This window comes from Aythya fuligula, chromosome 12 (genome assembly GCF_009819795.1).
Source record: "Aythya fuligula isolate bAytFul2 chromosome 12, bAytFul2.pri, whole genome shotgun sequence".
In the NCBI taxonomy this organism is placed as follows: domain Eukaryota; kingdom Metazoa; phylum Chordata; class Aves; order Anseriformes; family Anatidae; genus Aythya; species Aythya fuligula.
The window spans coordinates 3,768,116-3,790,399 of record NC_045570.1 but is presented as its reverse complement, the minus strand read 5'-3'; the positions used below and the strand labels follow the sequence as shown (position 1 = coordinate 3,790,399).

Sequence of the window (22,284 nt, the reverse complement as noted above, 5' to 3'; positions counted from 1 at the left end):
ATTCTCAAACTATGTTTTTATGTGGTCACTGAATTATGTCTGACACACTGCCTCTCACAGAAGCGAGGAGCTTAGGAAAATAATACAGAAACAAAATGAAGTTAGAGCAAAGTGATTTAAATACATGCTGTTTTTCCTGGAAAGTACAGAAGTTAAACAGTTTGAATTTATCTGGAGGATAGACAAAAAAACTCCACATTGCTCGGTAAAAGCTTCTTCAGACAGAAAGGCCCACCATGTTTCAGCCCTTGTGGATAAACTTCAGGTTCCTTAATCTGCTGTGACTGTCAGAGTTTTTATTTTCTGCCAATTATTTTAGCGTATTATATCTTAACAGCATGTCCAGTGCAACTATATTTAGATTGTTTACTCAATTCATCTGTGCCAGAAAAGAATCATTATATTATTTTCAATTACAATTACCATTGCCTGAATTTGAATTTGCAACAGCAAATGTAAGGCTAGATGTTTCTTTCCAGTCCTCTGGGAATGCTTTTACTGAAAATTACTCATTAAGGAAACAGAACTTCAGTTTCTAAGCATTTTTGGTTGGTTGGTATATGTTAATATTCCACAAGATATGTGTTTCATTTATTGTACTTAAACTACAAAGTGATTTCAAATTAATTCGTTCTCACATTACAGTTTTCATTTTATAATTTTACTGTGCTCTGATTATTTTTTTTTCCCCTCACTCAAAATACAAATGTAAAACCAAGCCAGATAGTACTGGCTAAACTTATTCTTGTTCCCCTACAGAGAGGATCTTTAAAATAAAACATAATGCAAAAAAAATACCCCCAACGCAGAACATCTGAATGCCAAGGCATGACGTATAAAAAGTACTTCACAACAAATGCTTATTTAAATCTTATCTCGTTTCTTTGCATAGAGGGTAAAAATAAAACCACACAGCAAAGATAACTCCTGATCTACACAGATGGAGATTCAACTTTTTGCAGACTGCAAAGAGGCCAAAGCAGCAGCGAGTGCCACCTGTCCCACTGCTTCTGAACAGCAAGGGAAAGCAGACAGCCCCTCTTCCTTTCCAATCATACTTAACACCATAGACTGACCTAATTCAGCACTTACTAAGGCACGAAATCTCTCTCCAGAGGCAGATTCTGTTGTGCTAGGTGTCAGACAGGGAGACAAAGCAGCAGTCCATACTTTGAAAGAACCACAGGTTTTAAATGGAAGCACAGACAGATGATGCTTTAGGGACCAGGATAAACAAACCAATTCAGCTTAAGATACCTGTTTTGATACCAGTTTTATCTGTGTGATTACATGAACTGATGAAGATCACTTTCATCTATTTAGCATCTGTTTACTTATGCTGCTCACTGTCTGGATCAGGCCAGTATCTTCCACCTTCAAAGTGTATCAGAGAGCTGGCTTTGTCTTTATAGGTTGTCAAGGAGCTTATCTTCATCTCACACTTACCCTAAAACTACTTAAATAAATCAGTGTCAAAAGAGCCCACCAAGCAGTTAACTTATGCCACATTATCTTTTCTGATGCCTTAATATTCCTCAGCTGTGTTAGAACAATTTTTATAGCCCAAATCATACAGCTTAGTTTTTCTGTACTTGTATCTCTCTTCTCTTTTTAGGCCGTGATCTGACACTTCCTCCCATCGCACGTAACTTGCTATTTCGTTGTCTTCCACACTTTTCCTATTCTCTTCTATCTCATCCCTTACAAGTAGAACAGGCCCCCTACATTAGCATCCAAAATTACTATCTCATGTTCGCTCACAAGCCACCCATTAGAGTCTAAGAGCAACTTACACCAAGTTAGTAGCAGGTGATATAGTGAGATTTTCTTCATTTAAAAAAAAAGAAACAAAAGCGTGCATGTCAAAATATGCAGTTGGCTAATTTTTAATAACCATAATACCACAGAAACCCCAAAGGAATATGATGGCTCCATTTTGCTATGGATCACTGAGAAGGGCAATAGACTTTGATAAGACTATACAATACGGGATGTTCAGAAATTACCTATAAAAGTTTCTTTAATTAGTGATGAGCTAATAAAACAGAAAACCCTCTTAAGAGCTACAGCTTCTCCTTCTATCAACCCAAACGTATCTGAAGAGCTGTAGACAGAACAGCCAGCCTGCTAATTTTTCCATACCCTCAGCCAAATAGGCCCACTGAAGTGCTTCAACCTGCTCAGATGAAATCGAGGTGAAGGATTATTTTAGCTTTTCTATATTAGTTTTAGTATAAACTCACAAGAAACTAAAATGCTTTTTTTATGTCCTCATTACTCTTCCAGCTATTAGCTTAGAAATGGCATACGTACCAGAAGATAGAAGAAAATACTTTAAGCCCTAAATCAAAGCACTACATCATATACTTCTACAAGTGATACAGTTTATACTATGACTCTATTTTATAATGGAAAAAAAAAAAAAAAAAAAAAAAAGAACAAAAAACCCCCAAGATTTTCTAAGGTAGTTAACTGATTAGTGCATACCAGAAACAAAAACAAAACAAGAATTCCTACTACTAGGAGAGCTGAAGATCTAAATGACAGTCTTTACTTTCATTTGAAGAAGAAAAATAGGGTCTGACAGATCATATTAGAACAGTAGGCTTTCCAGTTGCTGCGTTTATCTGCAACTTTCATATTTGTACCTTAAGAGAACACCACCCCCACCCCCTTAATTGTGCTAATGGCCCCTGGAAACAGATTCTGACCTCTTACTTGATGCAAAACCTGAAGCCCTGACACCTGGGACAGAACAATCCCATGAAACAGAGCAGGCTCTTGACTGAACGACCAGAGAGCAGTGTTCCAGAGAAGGAGCTCAGGGTCCTGGTGGACAACAAGTTGAAGAGAAGTCAGCAGCGTACCCTCGGAGGGAACACACGCTATCAAATACTGGACTGCATTGGCAGGAGCATGGTCAAGAGAACCTACTACTTCCCTCTATTCAGCATTCATGAGATCACACCTGGAGTATTGTATTCAGTTTCTCCATGGAAGTCTTTTCAATGCTTTGACCCCCCCCCCTTTTTTTTTTTTTTTTTTTAAATCAGGCTAATCTTATACTAACCTCAGTGAACAGCAAGTATTATTAACATTGGGATTAAAATCCACACTGTGTAGTCTTATGCCCTAATCCACCTCACTGCTCTTTCCTCAGCTGTTACACTCCAGCCCTTGTCACTGGCTGCCCTTGCTGAATGACAGGATAACTTTTTCAACAGCTCCATCTCCTCAGGACTTCTCCCGGACTTTTGAGAGCCAGGCCCAACAGCTCTGGAGCCTTTCCAATTGTGCACACTCACTTGCACACTTGCTTAGCTGGCATCACATCACACATTTAATCAAACTTCTGAAAAGTACTAGCAGTAACAGGAATTTCACGCTGTGGAGCTGCTTAAAACTCAGTTTTCACTCCCCCTTGCTTGCATTTGACAAAACACAGTATGTCAGATTTATTTTTTTTTTAAATCAGCCATTTGCAAGTTTTCTGGCCAGTTCCAAAGCCTGCTTTCCAAACTAACAGACTGATATCTAACAAACTGAGTAAATTTGGTGTTTGCTGTTCCATGCTAACACCACAAGCAGAATCTTGCCAAAAACTAGATGTCTATTTTAACGGAGGGAGGAGGGGCGTCCTACTTCAAAAGCCAGTATAAAAAATGCATTTTCCTGAAAAGGTAAAAATAAAACCCCTTGAAGTATACATGTATGAGTATCTTGTTCACAGATACAAAACCAAAACTTTGGATATATGGGAGTGCACATACAGTCTCTTCATGAATCAGTGACATTTTTGAAAACAGTTTCTGTATTTTACAGCTTAAAAGTTTCTATCACAAATATTTAAAAAAAGATTTTCAGCAGTTATAAAATTACTTTAGATAATACCTCAGTATAACAAAATATTTTTATTATGTTTACTACTTCCCTGAATTCAAATTCATCCTGATGTAGAATTACAAGGAAGAAGGTACATCGGGAGACTTGATTTTCTGAAACACTAATCAAACTAAAAACATGGAACTGTTTAAGAATAGCATCCTCTTAGACCAATTTCAAGAGTGAAAAGCTATCATACCAAATTTGTCATAAATGAAGCAAACAGTTTCCTCTTTGATAAACTTTACGCAGCAACAGATCCAAGTGCTGATAGTAATCTATACACTGTCGCACACTTCCCTTGCGAATCTTGCCATAAGTGCCTGTGCAATTCCAGAAACAGTTAAGAGCAAATGGCAAATAGGCACATCCTGCCACTGCTCAATTCCCTCAAAATAACTTCAGTGTCCTGTTCCCCCCACCTTGATCTAGGGCATATCTGACAATATTCTTTAAATTACTTTTTCATGCAATTGTACTTGTCCACCAGGATACATGACAGTTTCTAAACAATGACAGTGGTGCTATTTACAGATCTCAGGACTGCAAAAGCACATTATTATCACTGCTAACATTTAATCTCAAAGTATGCTATGCATTTTTATGCTGTCGTGACTTACATATTGCATCAACCCAGGAGTATAAAATACTGAACGTTTAAAAATCTAATGTGAACATGAAAGCACAAACTGTTCTGCTCAATACATTTTAGAAGTTCAAAATGGTTATATTTTTGGAAAACATTTTGCAATAAGGAAACCTTAAAGTTCCTCGATGTTTCAAGTTGGGTTTTTGCCTAGCGTCTCCTGATATGCAATGAATCTTCTCAAATTCATCTTCACATTGTCAAGAACACAGAGCTGATCTGTACTACATTGTTCTTTGCCTTCTTTTCGCATCTGCAAAACCAAAAAAAATAATACATATTTTACTAATGGAGAAGCTTTTCCATTAGATCACCAGAAGTTTCTAACAATTGCATGGAGGTTCTCTAGCAAGGCGCGCTATCTGTGCCTTTTGAGAACACCCACATATTTACGTGCGCACATTCACAGCTAGCAAATACTTCTGCAAGTAATTTACAATACATCTCTGCCTAGAACTATACTACTACTGGCATCCTATTTTGCTCATAAATCTGATACATACATTTATTAACTGTAGCTTTTTAAATTAAAGACCTTACACATCTAACTAACCAAACACCTGTAGCACTGTCAAGTATTTATTTTATATGCACACAAAATGTGCTTACTTCTAAGACTACAGAAGTCATTCCTCAGGCTTCATCTGAGTGAAAAATAATGCACTGGAGATCATTTTCTATTTAAGCTGAAGTTCAAATTAAAAACACAGCTTAGAATTTTATCTGTGTAGCTCTTGAAAATACAGCATAATTGAGCAGCAACGGAACAGAAATATCCACCTGCGACTACATCAAGTCAAAAACAAAAGACGTCAGTGTAATTTCAGATAGGACTTCTCTCTCTCCCACCAAATCACCTGTTCTCCAGAGACATCTGAAGGATTAATTTTACAACAGTTTCAGGAAAGTAGTCATTTGGACATCAGTAACGCTGATAGTGTATCACAGATGTTGCAATGCTCATGCTGTGCTGATACCTGAATGGTTCCATGAACTGCAAGGTAAGTACATTTCTTCTGCTTTAAAGTAGGATAGCAGGAATTCAATTATTTGTTTTAGTTTTTCCCCCATGATCTTACAAAGTCACACAGTCCAGATAATTATCCCTCTGCCAGCCCGCAAACCCTAACCCCCATCATGTGTTGAGATACTGAGCTGGCTGCATCCAATGCCTACCCTCAATTTGAACACTGGCTGAAATTCTTTCAGTGCTGGGAGCAACTTCATCTGTACCGCTGCTTTTTCTGCTTCTTTACCATCTGCAAATACATCAAAAAGCGCATCCAAGGCTTCTCCTGCTACTACAAGAGAAGATTCCTTCATAGCAACCTCAAGAAGAAATTTTCCAATCATCTGAAATAAGAAAAAAAAAGATTTTTCAAACAGTACTTGTGAAAATTTAAAGAAGTATCAAAACAGTTTCAGACTTAAAACACAAAATTTGCTTTTTCACCTTTAGTGTTTCAGCTGTATCTTGTAATTTTGCCAGGACACTGCCAGAAATTCCAAGGATGCTCACCACATTCACTCTAACACTGGCATTGCTGCTGTGAATACCAGCTTCGCATAAAGCCAGTAACTGCTCAGGAGTCATACACTGTTTAGCAATGGAGAGGAAAGGGAAAATAAATAATAATTAAAAAAATAAAAATAAAATTTACACTTCCAGGGAAAATTTCAAATATGACATTTCGGTAATCTGCTTCTACTGACCACACAGGTAGATTTGTAACAGAGAAATAGAAATTCCTATATTATAAAAATCACACAAATTCTGAAAGTGTAATCAACAATACAATAAAGTTACACTTTCCTTTTCAGCTTGTTGTTTCTCCCAGAACATAACCAAGGCCATTAGAAAGCTGAAAAAATGGTTCTGAGCCCAGTAAGATTTTCACAAATTTACCTACTAGCTCAATAGCTATTCCTAGCTCATTATAACTTATAGAAGCTCTTTTTCAGTTTAAAGACAGAAAGGACCTGCAGACCACCTAGTATTACCTTTTAAAACAAATTATTTTGCTTCATTTCTATGCTTACCTCATGTTTGATGTTGGACATCTATGTCCAACAAAGATTCTAGAAGAACAATCAGCTTCAACTGGGTGACATCAGGAAATAAAGACTCAGTACGTGTAGGTGGTAATGTAGTAGATGAAATATTTGTCATTATATCCATCTCATCTTAAAGAGACTACCTGGGTTTTTTATTGCTATTTTGGTTTTGAAATACACTTCACTGAAATTTAAGTGTTATGAAGCATATATATAGCAAAGTATTCCTGTAAGGTCCAGGGAAAGTATAAAGTCTGAAAGTACAGATTTTAAAATCATTCGGTGTTCACAATTACAGATTAACTCATGTAAGTGAATTTGTTCCAAAAACATTTCAGCACAATCTTACATTAATTTTAATCTACCACAGCAATTGAGCTTGAAACCTCTTACCTGGGAGATGTTCTTTGATGCCATTGTTTGTAAAAGAGCCCTCAAAGCACTGGTTATGGCTTCCAGGAAGTCTGTGTCTTCAGGGAGTTCTGTCAAAGAATTGAACCCAAAGCCAAAAGTTAATCACAAAGATAAAGGATTATGAAGCAAAGAAATATGAATTCCTTAATTGTTCCTCCACATACTACCACAAACAGGAAGAGCTAGATTTTCAGAGACTGGTCTTTGTAGGTTGTAGCCATTGTGAATTTTTCAATTCAGTATTAATTGCATCTGGAAGATAGATCATAGTTCTTTATGGTCTTTATTTTTAGGCACACCCCTGGTTAAGACATTTGCATGACCTAAGATATAGTATAAACCACCACACTCAGAATAGCAGCTTGAAAACTTGGTGTTACATGCGGGCCGTATTACATGAACAGAAAACCACAAAAGCTGATTGAAGCTTTAGCTGCCTTCTTCTAAGTAAGCTTTTTTAGACACCCAGAAGATTGGACTCTTTCCAACTCATGTAAAGAGCCTGTTTTCTAGTGGTTTAATAACCTTTTAGAAATGTACAATTCAAACACTGTTTTCCTGTTTAACTAAAAAATCATCAGTAGAAGCATCTTCAGCGCATGTTCTGCATTTCTTGAAGCTTTTATTTTCCTCTGTGTTCTTATTTTCTGGACTATTCCAGAACCAGAAACTCTCGTTAATTTAGTATGCATCTCTGCCATCCCCATGTATGCAACTAGATTGTTATGCCTTTTTTCACCCTGTAAACCACAAAATTCCTTCTAATCACTTGTTGGTGTCTGATCAGCTCTAACTGGCAGTTTCCATTAGATAGCATTTAACTATTAAAAATGTTAATGAAAATGGACATGGGCCATTAAGCTAATTTATAAGTATCCTCTGTGTTCAGCTAATCATTTCTCCAGTTTCATCTAAGAACTTTCCAACTGCTGCAAAGTAAAATATCTTCATATTTATTTTCATTTCCTGCATTTTGTTTTTTTTTCCAAGTACTGTGCTCTGATCATATCCTTTTAATGTGGCATCTTGATTTAAAAAAGCATGTCTTAGAGGCAGTTGCATTCCAAGCAATAATGCAGTGTCATACTATACAAGTAAGGACTGCAAACACCATATTTGTGGCTACAAATGAAGACACTCGACGGAAGAGAAGAAAACCAAGCCTCTCAAGCTTCTAAAAGACAAGAAATAACAAAGCCATACATATGCTATGCTTCAACAGATCCATTTGAGGAAAAATATTTTCTGTCACTTTTGAGATTTGGCAGGCTTTTCCAGCCTCTAAGAATATCTCTGATTTATTGATGAGCCATACCACTGACCCTAAAAAAGAAACACATTAGTAAAATAGTTTGAATGAAGCAGCCTATCAGGGAACCAGATCACTGACTTGGAACCAGATTTTTTTTTAAAGACTCAGTTCAGCTTCTCTACTGTTAGCAACTGAGATCACAGAGTAAATGGTCCAGCATGAATTACTGGAATGACAGTGATCCAACGTAAGAGATTACAGGAGGTAGTCGGAAATGCTAACTGCTGCATATCTGCATTAGACCAACACAGCATCTCCAGAAAATAATGTGTCTTGGAGGAATCAGGGTGGATGCATTATAGTGATCACCAGGATATACTTGATATTTTAAACCAATATCACTTTTAGAAAAATGAAATTATCCAATTTATTGTCTTCTCCATTCAAACTGAATCACCGTCATAACAGGAAGATAAGCAGCTTTCATATTTAGTCATAAAAACTTTGCTCACTTTCTTTTTGTAAATATGATTTCAATGAACTGTGCAAATCATACGTGTAATGTATGTCCTGGAGACAAGAAGGCTGCTATCTTCCCTACTGTAATAAGAACATGCATTATGGAGATCCTTACAATAGCCACTTCTACCATAATTTCGTATGATTACTAGGAAAAAAAAAAAAAAAAAAGATGTAAAGAAGTTTCAGATACCCTTTTTTTTTTCATACGGCTGTTTAGGCTAGTTTCCACATTTAAAAGGAAAATGTCTCTTTTTCATGACTTGGCTGATCAATGAAAAATTGCTATTACCAACAAATACGATCACGCAAGCCGTTCTGGTCTCACAGCAAAGCAGGATTCATTTGCTTTAGTGAATTTCTTCTCACACGTACAGACATAAGCCAGCCTTGCATTAGAAGCTTACTTGCTCAAAATTCAATTTGGGTGAACACGTGTCAGGATACACTGTTCTGTTAGCACACTTCCAGCATTCAGAATCCTTATTTTGAAAGGGCAAGGGAATAAATTTAATAATAAAATGGCAATAAAACTTAATGTACATAGCTACCTTATATCTATACAATAGGTTAAGCACATCTTGGAACATCTTACCTGTTTTAGAAAAGACCAGCTGTGAAAGGTGCTGTGCAAGTGACTGAAGTGCTGAAGCTCCTCCAAGACAATCCACATCTGACACTAATAAAATGCTATGAAGACATGTTAAAGCTCTACACTGCACTGTGTTCAGTCTGAAACAAACAAAAGAAAAATGCACTTAGCAGATCTTTGTAAACAAATGTTGAAATACAAAGAAGGATCTTGAATTAAGCAAATAAAGCTGTGAACTGGTGTGCAGTTTACACGAAGATTTGTACCTCCTTATTGAAAATCACTTATCAGATGTGCCATTTTCCAGATCTTAAAAGCAACCCAAAGATGGACAATCCTTCTAAGAATTCTAAAACAACTGAATATACATTAAAAATAGCAAGAGAGACAACGAAATTCCTACTTTTTAATTAATGGTTTCCAAGACGGATTGTGCATACAGATGTCTAGAGCAACACTGTTCGGAAAAGCAGTTTTTTCAAGAATCTGGGGAGGGGAAAAAGAAAGGTTTAGCAATAAAGCTTATTTATTTATTTAAGTGTGGGGAGGGGGAAGACCAAAGTTTTAGCTTAATGTCAAACAGATACCTCAAATCCAAGTATTTCATACATGACTATCTTCCAAGCTTTGCAGGCAGCAAAGGTCTCACTTGCTAAAACTGCCAGAATCTTCCTCAAACACTCAAACAGAGCAATTACACACTGGTTCATCACAGCATATCTTAAGTATCTAACTATACTGAACAAAATGTAATTTTCTAGGTCTCTGCCATATCTATTTATTTATTTAAATCTTTCTTCTCACAGATTCTGTTTCAGAACTTTCATATAGCTACAAATCTAAAAGATCTTGACATGAATCTTAAGTCTGCTTGCTATAAAGTGCAAAAAACCCTGAATGTTTTTACCTCAAGTCTCATGTCACAATTCTATCACGATGTTGAACTACCTTATTAACTGATTCAAGTCAGGAATGTTATCTTTACAACCCCAGATAAGAATGACCAAAACAGTTCTGGAACAAGAAAACCTGCATTCTTGTTGGTGTCAAATACTGTACCCCACGTATAAAATTGAGTGAAAGAGGAACTTGTCATTTTTCAGTGCTGACTGCTGTTGTTCACACAGGTTACTTCTATTTGCCTTAGGTAACATGGAAATTTGGCACCCAAGCTCCTACTCAAAGTTCCCTTTCTTTTTTTTTGCAAGTCATCTTTCCATGTGCAATCAAGAAATAGCCACTGTATTTTGGAAAAGCCAAATTAATTAAAAGACAAAACTGCAAGACTTCAGAAACAAAAATGTTCCATTCCTACTTACGTTATTTACGTCAAGACAATTAATGTAATGATGCTACACCTCTAGGACAACAGAAAAAATAAGCTAAACTGTCTTCAAAAAAAAATGTTCCTCTTCTTCAGATGGACTGGGATAGTTTGTCTGCCTAACCTGGGATACAAAACAGGCACAAATCCAAGACTGTACCATGTGTTGGAAACAAAAGACGATACCTTCTTTGGAATAAGGTTGTTCAGAAATGCTGAGTGAACCTCATCAGAGAGGCATAGGGGTGACATCAGCAGCCCACTGCCCTCATTGTAAGAATTTTCCATAAACAGGTCACTTTCATCACTGCTGGAGAGTTCTTCCCATTCATCATCGGAGGGATCTGAAAACAGAAGAGAGACTTGCAAATGTGACAGTACTCATGCAATAGGTACCCCACTTCTGAATTATACTTGGCTCCAGCTCTTGGTTTAAGAGTCTTAAGTTCTAGTGCTCTAACAAACAGCACGTAACCCAAGAACCATTAAGCAACAGGTATAAATACAGAACCACTTTTGCTTAAATTGTTTTATTTAAAAAAATTACTCATTTTATATTCACTCAGGGAACAAGTATTCTTATCAAAGTGGTTCTCCATACACAGACACCTCATTCTCTGGTATTAACTATGCTTGACTTCGAGATATCAAATAACATAAAAAAGAAGCACTTCATAAGAAACATAAAACATTTACTAAGATTTTTTATTTGGATTGTACCAGTTTACTTTTTGGGATAGATTCAAGCATGAAAATACCCCAGTTTCACCTATTTACAACTTGTAATCAGTTTAAGGTACCTGTTTTTTCTCACAGTCCTGAAGCCACGGACAGATACCCTGTAACTGGATGCTAACCGGACTGGATGAAAATGCTGCTGTCTCTACAGCAAAGCCAGTGAAAAGGAAATCACGACAACAAAGCAAGGCAAAGCAATCCAAACTCTCTCTGTTAGCCATTTCAGGCAACATATTTTAAGTAACTTAAACTAAGTTTATAGTTATTAACCTAAACTGGGTTATAACCTAAACTTATGATTTACTATCCTAGCAGATCTGGAAGGTCAGCTATAGGAAGAGAATTATCAATGAGCACAGCTACAGCAAATCTGCCTATGGCTAAAAGCTGATTTGGCCTGATGGCCACAATCTAAGTCTATCATCTACATATAAACTGGTATTTCCATGTCCACAGGGTTTACACTGATTTATCTGAAGTTGTTTTAGATCTAGTTACATTTTAACTGGTGCAAAATTGGTGTTTACACAAGCCCTAAGTCTACAGGCTGGAACGATCCTCCTCATTGAGGGATGAAAGTTCTGCTTCTATGAAAAGGTCAGGATATTTAACTACTATGAAAAAAATATATATTCATTTCCATGTAATTTGTCTGACAATAAGTTCATGTGTGATTCAGTTACTAACATAGCCATGCACTTTTCCTGTGGCAAAAGGCCAATTATTTCACTTAAAATACAGTAAGAGGTCTAAAAGAACGCATGTCACCTGCACTGTGCAGTGTTTTAAGAACTTGTTTCAAGGTGATGACTATTGTTTGTGATACAAATTAACTTACGAAGCTGTGGCCACTTGATACTATAAGCACAAGAAGCTGCCCATGTTAACACCCAATTCGATCCACCCCCATAACACATTGGTGTTACTAGTCTTTGCAAGAGAAAACATCATCAGCCCCACTAGAACAACAAACATGAAAACAAAGCCCACATGCCCCTTTTAGTCAGCCTCCTGCTGCTTCTACAAAAAAAAAAAAAAAAAAAGTTTCCAAGTTTTCACCTGCAAAGAAAAAAAAACTAATTTGAAAATTAAATGACCACTATACTAGCTGACCATGCTTCAGCAAAGACAATGGCAGTGTTATCACAGCTCACAGTGAGCAGGGCAGAGCAGAAACTGGACTCCAGAACATCAGCCCACAACTAAGATCAGGTTTCTTGTAACATTCTTGGAAATACAGGAGCATTTCCAATGGCAATCCTATCTTAACTAGGGCTGGCAACCTACGAACCACAAATTGGACAGTGATGCCAGAGTCTCCTGATTCCTTCCTGTGTCCCTGTTAAGGGGGGGAGCACTTTGTTTCTCCTTCCAAATGCCAGCCAGCACTCAGGAGAACATCTCTTCACTAGCCTAGTTATCTCCCTTAGTTCTTCAGCAAACCAAGTGTTTCTATGAACTCAGCCTAACGGCTAAAGCTATTTTAGTCATCAAATAACTTGAAAATTAAATGAACAGCTGCCTCTGGATTCCTCTTAATTTCTACCAACTATACTTCTGTCTGCCCATGAATGGGTAAAGTAGTGTAGTGAAATACAACACGATCAACCTTACATTACACTGAGTGAATGGCAGAATATGCAGCTTATCCACAAGAGATTTTCCAATTAAAGGGGAGAGCTTATGAATTACAGCTCATTAGATGAGAAATGCAGCTATGAAAGGAGCTTCATATACTAGGTGCAAAATTTCCTTGTGCTGCAAGAGAAAAAAAATCACCATTGGGAATATCTGGGTATTACTGTGGATTTTATTATTAGAACCTGCAAGATTTACTTACAAAGTTATCTCCACAATTACTTTTGCATCAGGCTCATGAATTGTATTAGTAATTAAAATGTTTGGTTTTGAGTTTTTAAACAGAACTTGAGAATCACTTGTTTTCCTGAAGATTTGGCATCAAAACTTAAAGTTCATAGAAGAATATAGAATATCTTTTCCTTATTCCACCTACCCACAATAACAGCATTAAAAAAAACAAAAACAAAGCTCTTAAAGGCAGAACTCTTAACAGTCTACATCTGCATTGCTACTAGAGTTTCACGCAAAAGCCATCTCTTCTTCTTTTGCCACATTTGTAATATCAAAACTAAATCAAACCTAGTACATTTCTCTGCTTAAAAAAAATGATGCCCCAGTCCTGTAATAGGATTCACACCCATACTGTATCAGATTAGCACTTAGACCAGACTAACTGAACAAAGAATTTGCTGCAAGACTTTTTAGGAAATGTATCTTCGGCAAGAGAACTATGAACAAAGCCTTCCTCTTTAAATCATATGACATCTGTAGTAACAAGCAAAAAAACATGTAAGCAATAGATGTTATTTAAATGAGAAAAATACTTAAATTAGTAATAGAATTAATTCTTGTGATTCTCAATCAGATGAGGAAATCAGGGAGACAAATCTATGTGCATTCACCCTTAAAGGCTACGACCACCAAATAGCAAACTATACATGACATATCTCAGAAACAAAAGCAACACTAACACTTGCAATGAAAGAGATTCCTACAAACCTTCACTGCAGCACATATTAACAATGATTTCCAAAGCAGTCTGCTGAGCCATCAGTAAGGCTGTCACTTCTTTCAGTTCCCATTTATCAGACTAAAAAAAAAAAAAAAAGTGCAAAATTTAATTTTGGAAAACAACATTTCAGTGCAATTTCAAGTACCTAGACTGTCAGTGAAAAATACTACCCAGCCATTTCCTCTTCTCACACCCCCACCAAAGCTTTTTAAAATGAGCTAAGAGGCATTATCTATCATCTTTCTGTCAGATGTTTCAGATGACCAGCTGTACTAGTGAACAAATTTTACTTTTAAAAATGCCATCTGCACTAAAATCATAACAGAAAAGACTACTAACATGTTACCTAAAGCCCTAACAAAAATATTTATTTCTGTTTTCTTTTCACATATGGAACAGCAAATTCATTTGGTAAACTCTCAGCAATCTCCACTCGTGATTGAATAGTTACAACCATTAAACATCTCGCTCGTCTTATGCAGAGATCAGGAATTTTCTGCGCTAGCTACAGGTAAAACTATTGGGTTAGCATATACTTCCCGCTAGATGGAACAAATGGAAATGTGCTTTCGTTATACGTTGCTCAACTTGACCACATCTGAACAATTTGTGCTGAAATTCTCCGTGCTCACCTTTGAAGTCCTAACTAAAACAGACAAGCCACTTGGGAGTTCAGATTATTAACAGTAGTAGCCAGTTACTCTGGCAAACGCTAGTCAACAACAGCCAGATGCTCAAATGCATTAAGCTCTCAGAGCCAGCCAGCCACACTTACTGGAAGTAGGTCTGAAATGTCGTGTTCTCTTCTGACTTTTCCTTTTGGTATTTCTTCCATGTCATCATCTTCACTTACAGCACAGTTGTCTATAACATCACTCATGTTTTCTTCAGTTTCTGCCTCTGCAGCAAGCTTTAACCTGTTTTTTTCAGCTTCATTCATACGAATAATTGTTTCACCAGCATCTATTGCTAATGATTCTGAAAAAATCTTCAGGATTGCATTAACCATGCTTCCCAGGCTGCCTGGTGGAATTGTGTCCTTGATATTCCAGATGGTGCCTAAGCACAAAATAGTTGAAACGTAAAAATGCATTAAAGTGCTCAATTACCAGCTCTTTAAGAGCCACGTACTTAAACAAGTTACAATACTCAGTGCTTATATTTCAGTATGAAACTTCAAGTCCTTTCTCCACAGATTTGCATTTTTTCCTGTTTATATCTGTAATAATGTCCAGATCATAAGATCAAGTAAACTCTAGCACATAAGAATACACGCAGTATTTTTAAGGAGTAACCTTGATGACACTTTTGACTTGTGACAAAAAAAAAAAAAAATCCAGGAGATTACCACATTTTAAGGACTCTCAAAATTAAACTAATTTATTCCATTTCCATATTAAAAATCACCGTAGTTAAGCATTTGAGGTAGAAAGGATGATGCAAGACATAAAACATGAGGTAAACAGCTTATACCTGTTAAGATCAAAACAATTCCTGTACTATTAATTATTGACTCATTTTACCGGTGAAAACCAAACGAACTTTCAAAATGGGTTATCATGCTGAAGAGGTACCAAATTCAGAATCAAGCAGTTGAGACAGTTCTTAAACTATCTACAGATATTTGGAACTATCTTTCCCTCCAAAACACCACAGAACACAAGCCCAAGGGGCAGAAATAACCTTATGAACTGTCTATACAGGTTTTGCTTATAGCTAGGTGATAGCACAGTACCTCAACTGGGTATCAAGATGATAGCAGATTAAAAGACTAAATCTCACATCTTTCCCACCCTCTATTACTTCCTGTGCTGTCCAACACAAAAGAACGAATGCCCTCAAACATCATACCTGCTATCAGTGTTCTCAGAAGTACGTGCTTCATTGTGGTCTCTGGACACAACATCACAGTTTCCAATACTTGCTGTGCAGAGGCATTGAATGAAGAAAGAAGATCTGGATTATCTTCCGTCACTGCCTGTAAGCAGTTAGCTGTAGCGAACAAAAAAAAAAAAAAAAAAGGTAATTCACAAACCCAATAGTAGCTTTCAGTCTCTTAAAAGAATGCACTGTACTCCTAAAAGCTGGAGTAATTAAATACAAACAGGAAAAAACCTGTGCTGCAGCATCCTATTGTAATGGTATAACACTGTCCTTCACAAATTGTTTTAGATTAACAGCCATCCTCCAGCAAACCTGTACGTAATACAGGAGAGAACAGTACCACCACAGACACAGGACTAGCTGGATCAGTTCCAGCTACATACAATTCAATTTCTCTGCCATATACTGATTAGGAAAAACACCAAAAAACATTCCAAGCACATACACAACCAAGACCTTTATGTAAGACCATAACAGCAATACTACTAATAAAGATATGATCACAATGGTAGGAGTCATTTGGTTTTGTTTTTCAGATGGCCTATGTACTTTGCTCTAACAAAAAAAAAAAAAAAAAAAAAAAAAAGACATCCTCATCCTCCCTCAACTATTTTCTTTCCACATTTTTTTTTTCTCCCATGTAACAATCAATGCTCCATTCCCCTTCAGATTGAAAACAAAGAGAAAACATGTCAAATTCTAAGTGATGTACTGTTCAGGAAGGAATTCAGTCCTATATTCAGTGTACAGTTTAAGTAACAGGTGCATTATGCAATCAATTTGACATCAGTACTACATTCAGATCGTAAAGAAAAAATATCTTTAGACCTTTATCTTCTGTTTACCACTTACCAACTGAAATAGCCAGGTCCACATTTGTGGAAAATTTCTTCATGTAATGTAACACAGCCTCCAAACACCCTTCTTTAGTGAATATGGACACTGCTGTACTGTTGCATTCACTAATGCATAAAAAAAGGTCAATAAAATACTTTTCCCAGGAAAAAAAAAAAAAAGTTATTGTAACAACATCTTAAGTAACATGTACTCAGTATTTCTCACATTTATATTTTTAAAACCTACCTAAGAATTACACTTTAGCCAAAGAGCTGCCCCTCATTACTGAGGTTATGGTCAACTGTACATAAAATGGAAAGCGGCTGGAATACCTCTGAGGAAAGCTGCCTTCTGTCAGCTGCTTCCTCATACACCTTATTCAGGAGTTTATTAGCCTAAGTGCATTCTCTTGTGAACAGAGCCAGCCTGCGTGTAAAAGGCAGCTTACAGCTGCAGGCTATGAGCCAGCCCAGGGCTTTCTGCACCCGTGGATGACTTCATCCGCAAACACACCAGTAACAGAAGGGGCTGCTGCCTCTCATATCAAAAGAGTCGTTTAATCTAGAAAATGACCACTGCTTGACATTCAGAAATGCATCTTAAATGAGTATTAAATGCAACATTCACTTCAGTTAACAACTGTGGGATTTGTTTTTCTTCTAGCTTCCACAGCCATTTCTGTTTTTAACCAAAACATGAATGCAAGACAAATTCTAGCTAGAACAGCATTGGACCTGACTAGCTACAGCGTTCTTACAATATTTTCAAAAGTAAATTTTTGATCTCATTAGCAACACCAGCTCCAATTTTATAAGTACCAAACTTAGCACTGATGCCAACAGTTCACGGTCATAGCCACAGAGTTCAAAACACAGAAGTGATTTACAGCACGCTTAATGATTACAGTTCCTGTTCCAAAGCACTTATGTCTACAAAGGCAATTAAAGAAAATGAACACACACAAAAATTTAGTTGACTCAGAGTTACAAGGGGTCACATTATCTGTAAGGTGCTGCGCAAGCAGTTTCTGTACTGTTCTACATGTCAACCTCCCCCCCCCCCCCAAAAAAAAAAAATAAATAAAAATAAAAATAAGGCCTCAAGCCAGCAGCCATACAGAGGCAACTCTATTGAAATACTGTGCAGTACAAACCACAATTCTATATGGAGCAAACAGCAAAATGATGCGCAATTGTTACAAAGTGAGGAGAAACAATACAAAATTCAAGAACTTGTGTAAGGGGTTTTTATCACTTCAATATTTATAGCCATTTCTGTATGAATAGCGTTGCTGTATCTCTTTTACCCAGCGTTTCCAATGTAAATTACTAATTGAGCTATTCATATTCTCTTCTCACAAAATCATGCAGACTTTTTTTTTTTTTAAAATCAGTGCTTCAGTCACTGTCGGGTAGTTGTTCAAGTACTTACTATAACTTTTGATGAGGTCTGCAGAGGAAATAAAATAAATTAAAAAAATCCTCTAAAAGCCATCTCCTGTATCGTAGTATGGATCTACAGGAGCTGCATGCAAGACAAGAAAACTCAAACTGTCCAAGTGTCTTCAAATGTGCTATGACAGAGCACATTCAGAAAACAGTATCTGAACTTAGAAGGATCAATAGAAAGAAAACTTTGTCACTCTCCTGAAGCTAATTAGCAGCTTTGTATATTTCTAAAATCTTTCACTTACAAATTTATTTTCTATCATAGGGTATTTTTGCATTTCAGTTGTGGACTCGCCACTTATTAGCAAGACATGTAGGAGCTACACAGGCAGAAATCAGAATTTGCAACTGAACACATCTTCTCATGCAAGGACAGACGTTTCTTTTCTGCCTCGATTACCACGCTCTTTCAGGAGCAATTTCATTTAGCTCTTCTGAGAGGCAAGTGTTAACATCGAACTTACCATACATTCCACAGCAAGTTAATAGCCTCGTTGGCTATGTCTTCAATGTAATTTTTGTTCATCTCTCTGCATTTCTTTGGAGAGATCTGGTTAGCATCTAGTCCAGTGCTACACTACAACCAAATAAGAGAACCGGGGTTGGGAAGCAAGCCAAGAAGAAAAGCAAAAACTTAAAATGTTTGAAGCAGAGGGAATTGAGAGATCTCTCATGAAGTGTTTAATATCAGAAAACCTGACTAGTTTTCTATTCTCTATGAAAACCGAGTCACAATGGAATTGAATCATTGATTTTTTTTTCTCCTGTAGAAACAGACTCCTACAGTACTTGCTTCGCATTCAGACTTCAGAAACTTTTCACAAACAAATGCTTAGCAATTTTAGAAGCTGAAATGTCATTTCTTGCTAATACAGTGGGTATGCAATTTTCAGCAGTTTTAATCACAAAGGCTAATTCGCTATCTATATTGCTGTGCTTTACAACAATACTATTACCCTTATTTTAAAATGGGGAAGAAACATACAGAAAATGATGGTATTTCTCAAGACTGCTCAAAGACAGCAGGTGACAGAACTCAATGCAATTTCCAAACTGCACTGCAAAACCTGGACCAAACAGAGAACAGGTATTCAGTACAGATTATTCTACAAAAGCAGCAACTATTCAACTGTAAATTTAAGCTTTCATTGAGACAAAATGATTTACCAAAAACCCTCACTAGAATAATGATGCAACATAAATTTTGTATCTAAATCTTGACCAACAGAACCGATTTGCCCTGAATGACACTCCGGACCCAAAATCTCCAGCCTACTTATGCAAAAATCATCCTATGCAGCACACCTCTCCATGGACCCAAGTTAGCAGGTCAAGAGGCAGAAGTAAGCGGTTTGAAATCTCTGAATTGATTTTTATCATGCTTTTGAAAGAGTCATACATATCAAGAGTTGTAGTAGTGTATGTTTACTAGCAAATCCTAATGATGAAAAGGCAATGTATTCTATAAATTCACTTGGATGATATCCAAACATATAGCAATTAACAATCCTAAAGAGGAGATACATCTCCTGAAATATTCTTGTAAAGATCTTGCAGGTATCTTATCTTGAAAACAGATATAAAAAAATCGAACTATATTGGAAAAGAAGATAATAAAATGGCTAGATCAGTTTTAAAATCAGAATAAATATAAACATACCTCTTTTAGAAGTGCAACAAGAGGAGTCATGACGTCTTTTGTCACCATGTCATCACAGACTTCAAACCCTCCACAAGCACTCAGATTTCTGGGAAAAAAAATACATACTTTGGATCATAGTCAGTAGTTTCCAGGAGTATTTCAAAAACCTGCATTCAATGCTTTTTCTATAAAGGCAATGGTATATTTTGCATTAAAAAGGATCTGCTTAATCAGTATCTTTAGTCTTCTACCCCTTCCTAACGTAAAGAACTGAAGTTTGGTGTTAGAAAAAAAAAGATTTATCTACTTGTCTAGCATAGCTAGGAGGCTTACCTAGTCTAAAACACACCTTCTGACAGCTAATTACATGGTATAAGATAAAATTTGAACATTATCAATTATTACCATTATGTTTCTGTACAAGTAGAGCAAGTTGCAGGTCTGAATAGAGAATGACAACTCAAAATGCTGCTAGTATTTAAAAGGCTACCAAAAAGTGACATACGTGCACTCTCCAGCTAATCCACTACTCCTGGGGTTATCAGGACACAAAATGCCATACCAGCAGCATTCAAGTTTTCTAGATTTCTTCACGTAACAGGTTTTCTTTCCTGAAGTAAAGTTGGAAAGCAATGCATCCCGCTGGCAGCAGCTAACTTTAACCCTATTCCTGACACTGAAGCCTGAGGGCGCCCCATCAGGGCAAGAGAGTCCTCTCTCTCTCTAAGACTTCAACGGACTCAGGAATACTTACACAAAACGGAGTTGAAGCAAGAGAGGGAGGGAATTTAAGGTCATAGCTTTTAACAGGGGAAACTCATTCTCTTATTTATCACACCAAGAACACCTTGTTTTAACTCTGAATGTTAGCAACTGCTTACCGGAGAGCGCCCGCAGCTGTCTCACGAACAGCTAAACTGTGATCCAGCAGCATCGGTCCTAAACACCGGACAACATCTCTCTGCAAAAAGGCTGGGATTACGTGTTTCTGCTGCAGCAGCTTGGAAATACTGGCACAGGCATACTCTCTCACTTCAGCACTCGGATGTTGTAGCTAGGGGAACACAAACAGATCAAGGACAAGGGGAGAAGTAGCTGGAAGTTTTTTATCAAGTGAAACAGCTCATCTGCCTCTCAGTTTGTATACCACAGCACGGTAGCTCCTGCTTTATTGGTCCTGAAGAGAATCAAGAGCTTTCAGCTTCCACAGAAGTTTATAAATCTTCATGTGGGTTATGAGGTTATCTATAATGACTAGATAAATTGTGTTATGGGTGTTTAACAAGAGAGTAGTAGTTCAGACACAGATTTGACGCTAGCTGGCACTGGTGAGACCTTGCATCTACTTTTGTTTACCATGCTTAAAAAAACATGCACAGAACTAGGGGACAAATAGCATCAAGTATAACGGACGTAAGAAATAACACCAAAAGAACTGAAGAATCAAAAAATATGCAAACGCATAATAGCCCTTAGGTTAAAGGCATCTGGATAAAGAATACATGGAGCAACTGTTCTCCATGTCCACAAGACAACAGCAGCTCGTAGCACAGCAGAGGTTTAGACGAGCTGTCAGAATTGAACACCATGAAAACAATAAACAAGCAGAACTGACTACCTGGAAGGCCATGGGGATTACTGACAACAAAACAGAGAAAATAAGCACCTGCTGAAGAGCAGAGTGGAAAAGAGTGGTGTGTCGTACCCCACAGACCTCCCAGCTCATCCTCACCCATGCATTTGTGTATTTCTGTACTTTTTTTGTTTTAAACCAGCAACAAGATTATTCCAGAAAAACGAGCAGTGATTTGTTCGGTCTTTTCATTCAGGCAAAGTGACCAAAAGGGATTTATTTACGTAAGGGAAAGCAGCTTTTTAATATCAACCTAACGCATGCACAAGGAGGTTTAAGCTCCAGTTTTCACGTGTAACGCCCAAACCAAAGGAACGAGGCGAACGAGTGCCTGCAGCCAGCCATTTTCAGCACCTTGCCAGAGACTTCCCAGGGCCGGCAGATGCCCGCCGCTCTTCCCACCCGCACAAAACCCTCGGACGAGGCAGGCGGCGGCAGGACCGGCTTCAGAGCCCCCCCTCCCGGCCCGGCCCGCGCCTCCAGCAGCGGAGCGAGGCCCGGGGGGAGGCAGCGCCTGCAGTGGCGGGGCCAGGCGGCCGGGCACTGCCCCGCGGGAGCAGGGCAGGCACGGGGGGGGCCGCACGGAGGGACCCCGCTCCCCTCCGCGCTGCCCCCGCCTCGCCCCGCACCCCCGGGCGCAGCCCCGGGGGCCTCCCCCCGCCGCCACCGCCGCCGGGTCCGGGCCCGCGCTCACCTTCTCCAGCAGCTCGGCCGCCGGCTCCTCCTCGGGGTCTCCCTGCTCGGGGCCGCTGGGGGCCGGGGGGGCCCTGCGGAACCGCCGCGCCCGGCTCTTCCCCATGGCTCCGCGCCCGCCCGGCGCCGGCG

General features: G+C 38.0%; 1 protein-coding gene across 1 annotated transcript; it reads right to left on the bottom strand.

Moving 5' to 3' along the window:
* Positions 1-3,027: 3,027 nt before the first annotated feature.
* On the bottom strand, positions 3,028-22,278 carry HEATR3 (HEAT repeat containing 3). Its single transcript, XM_032195567.1, has 15 exons — positions 22,154-22,278; positions 20,708-20,880; positions 19,845-19,932; positions 18,649-18,761; positions 16,752-16,861; positions 15,867-16,007; positions 14,791-15,074; positions 14,003-14,093; positions 10,871-11,028; positions 9,764-9,846; positions 9,364-9,500; positions 6,977-7,065; positions 5,982-6,125; positions 5,705-5,881; positions 3,028-4,781 (listed from the first exon to the last, which is right to left on the bottom strand). The coding sequence occupies exons 1-15, from the start codon at positions 22,256-22,258 to the stop codon at positions 4,662-4,664; spliced, it is 2,013 nt and encodes a 670-aa protein (XP_032051458.1). The 5' UTR covers positions 22,259-22,278; the 3' UTR covers positions 3,028-4,661.
* Positions 22,279-22,284: the final 6 nt, after the last annotated feature.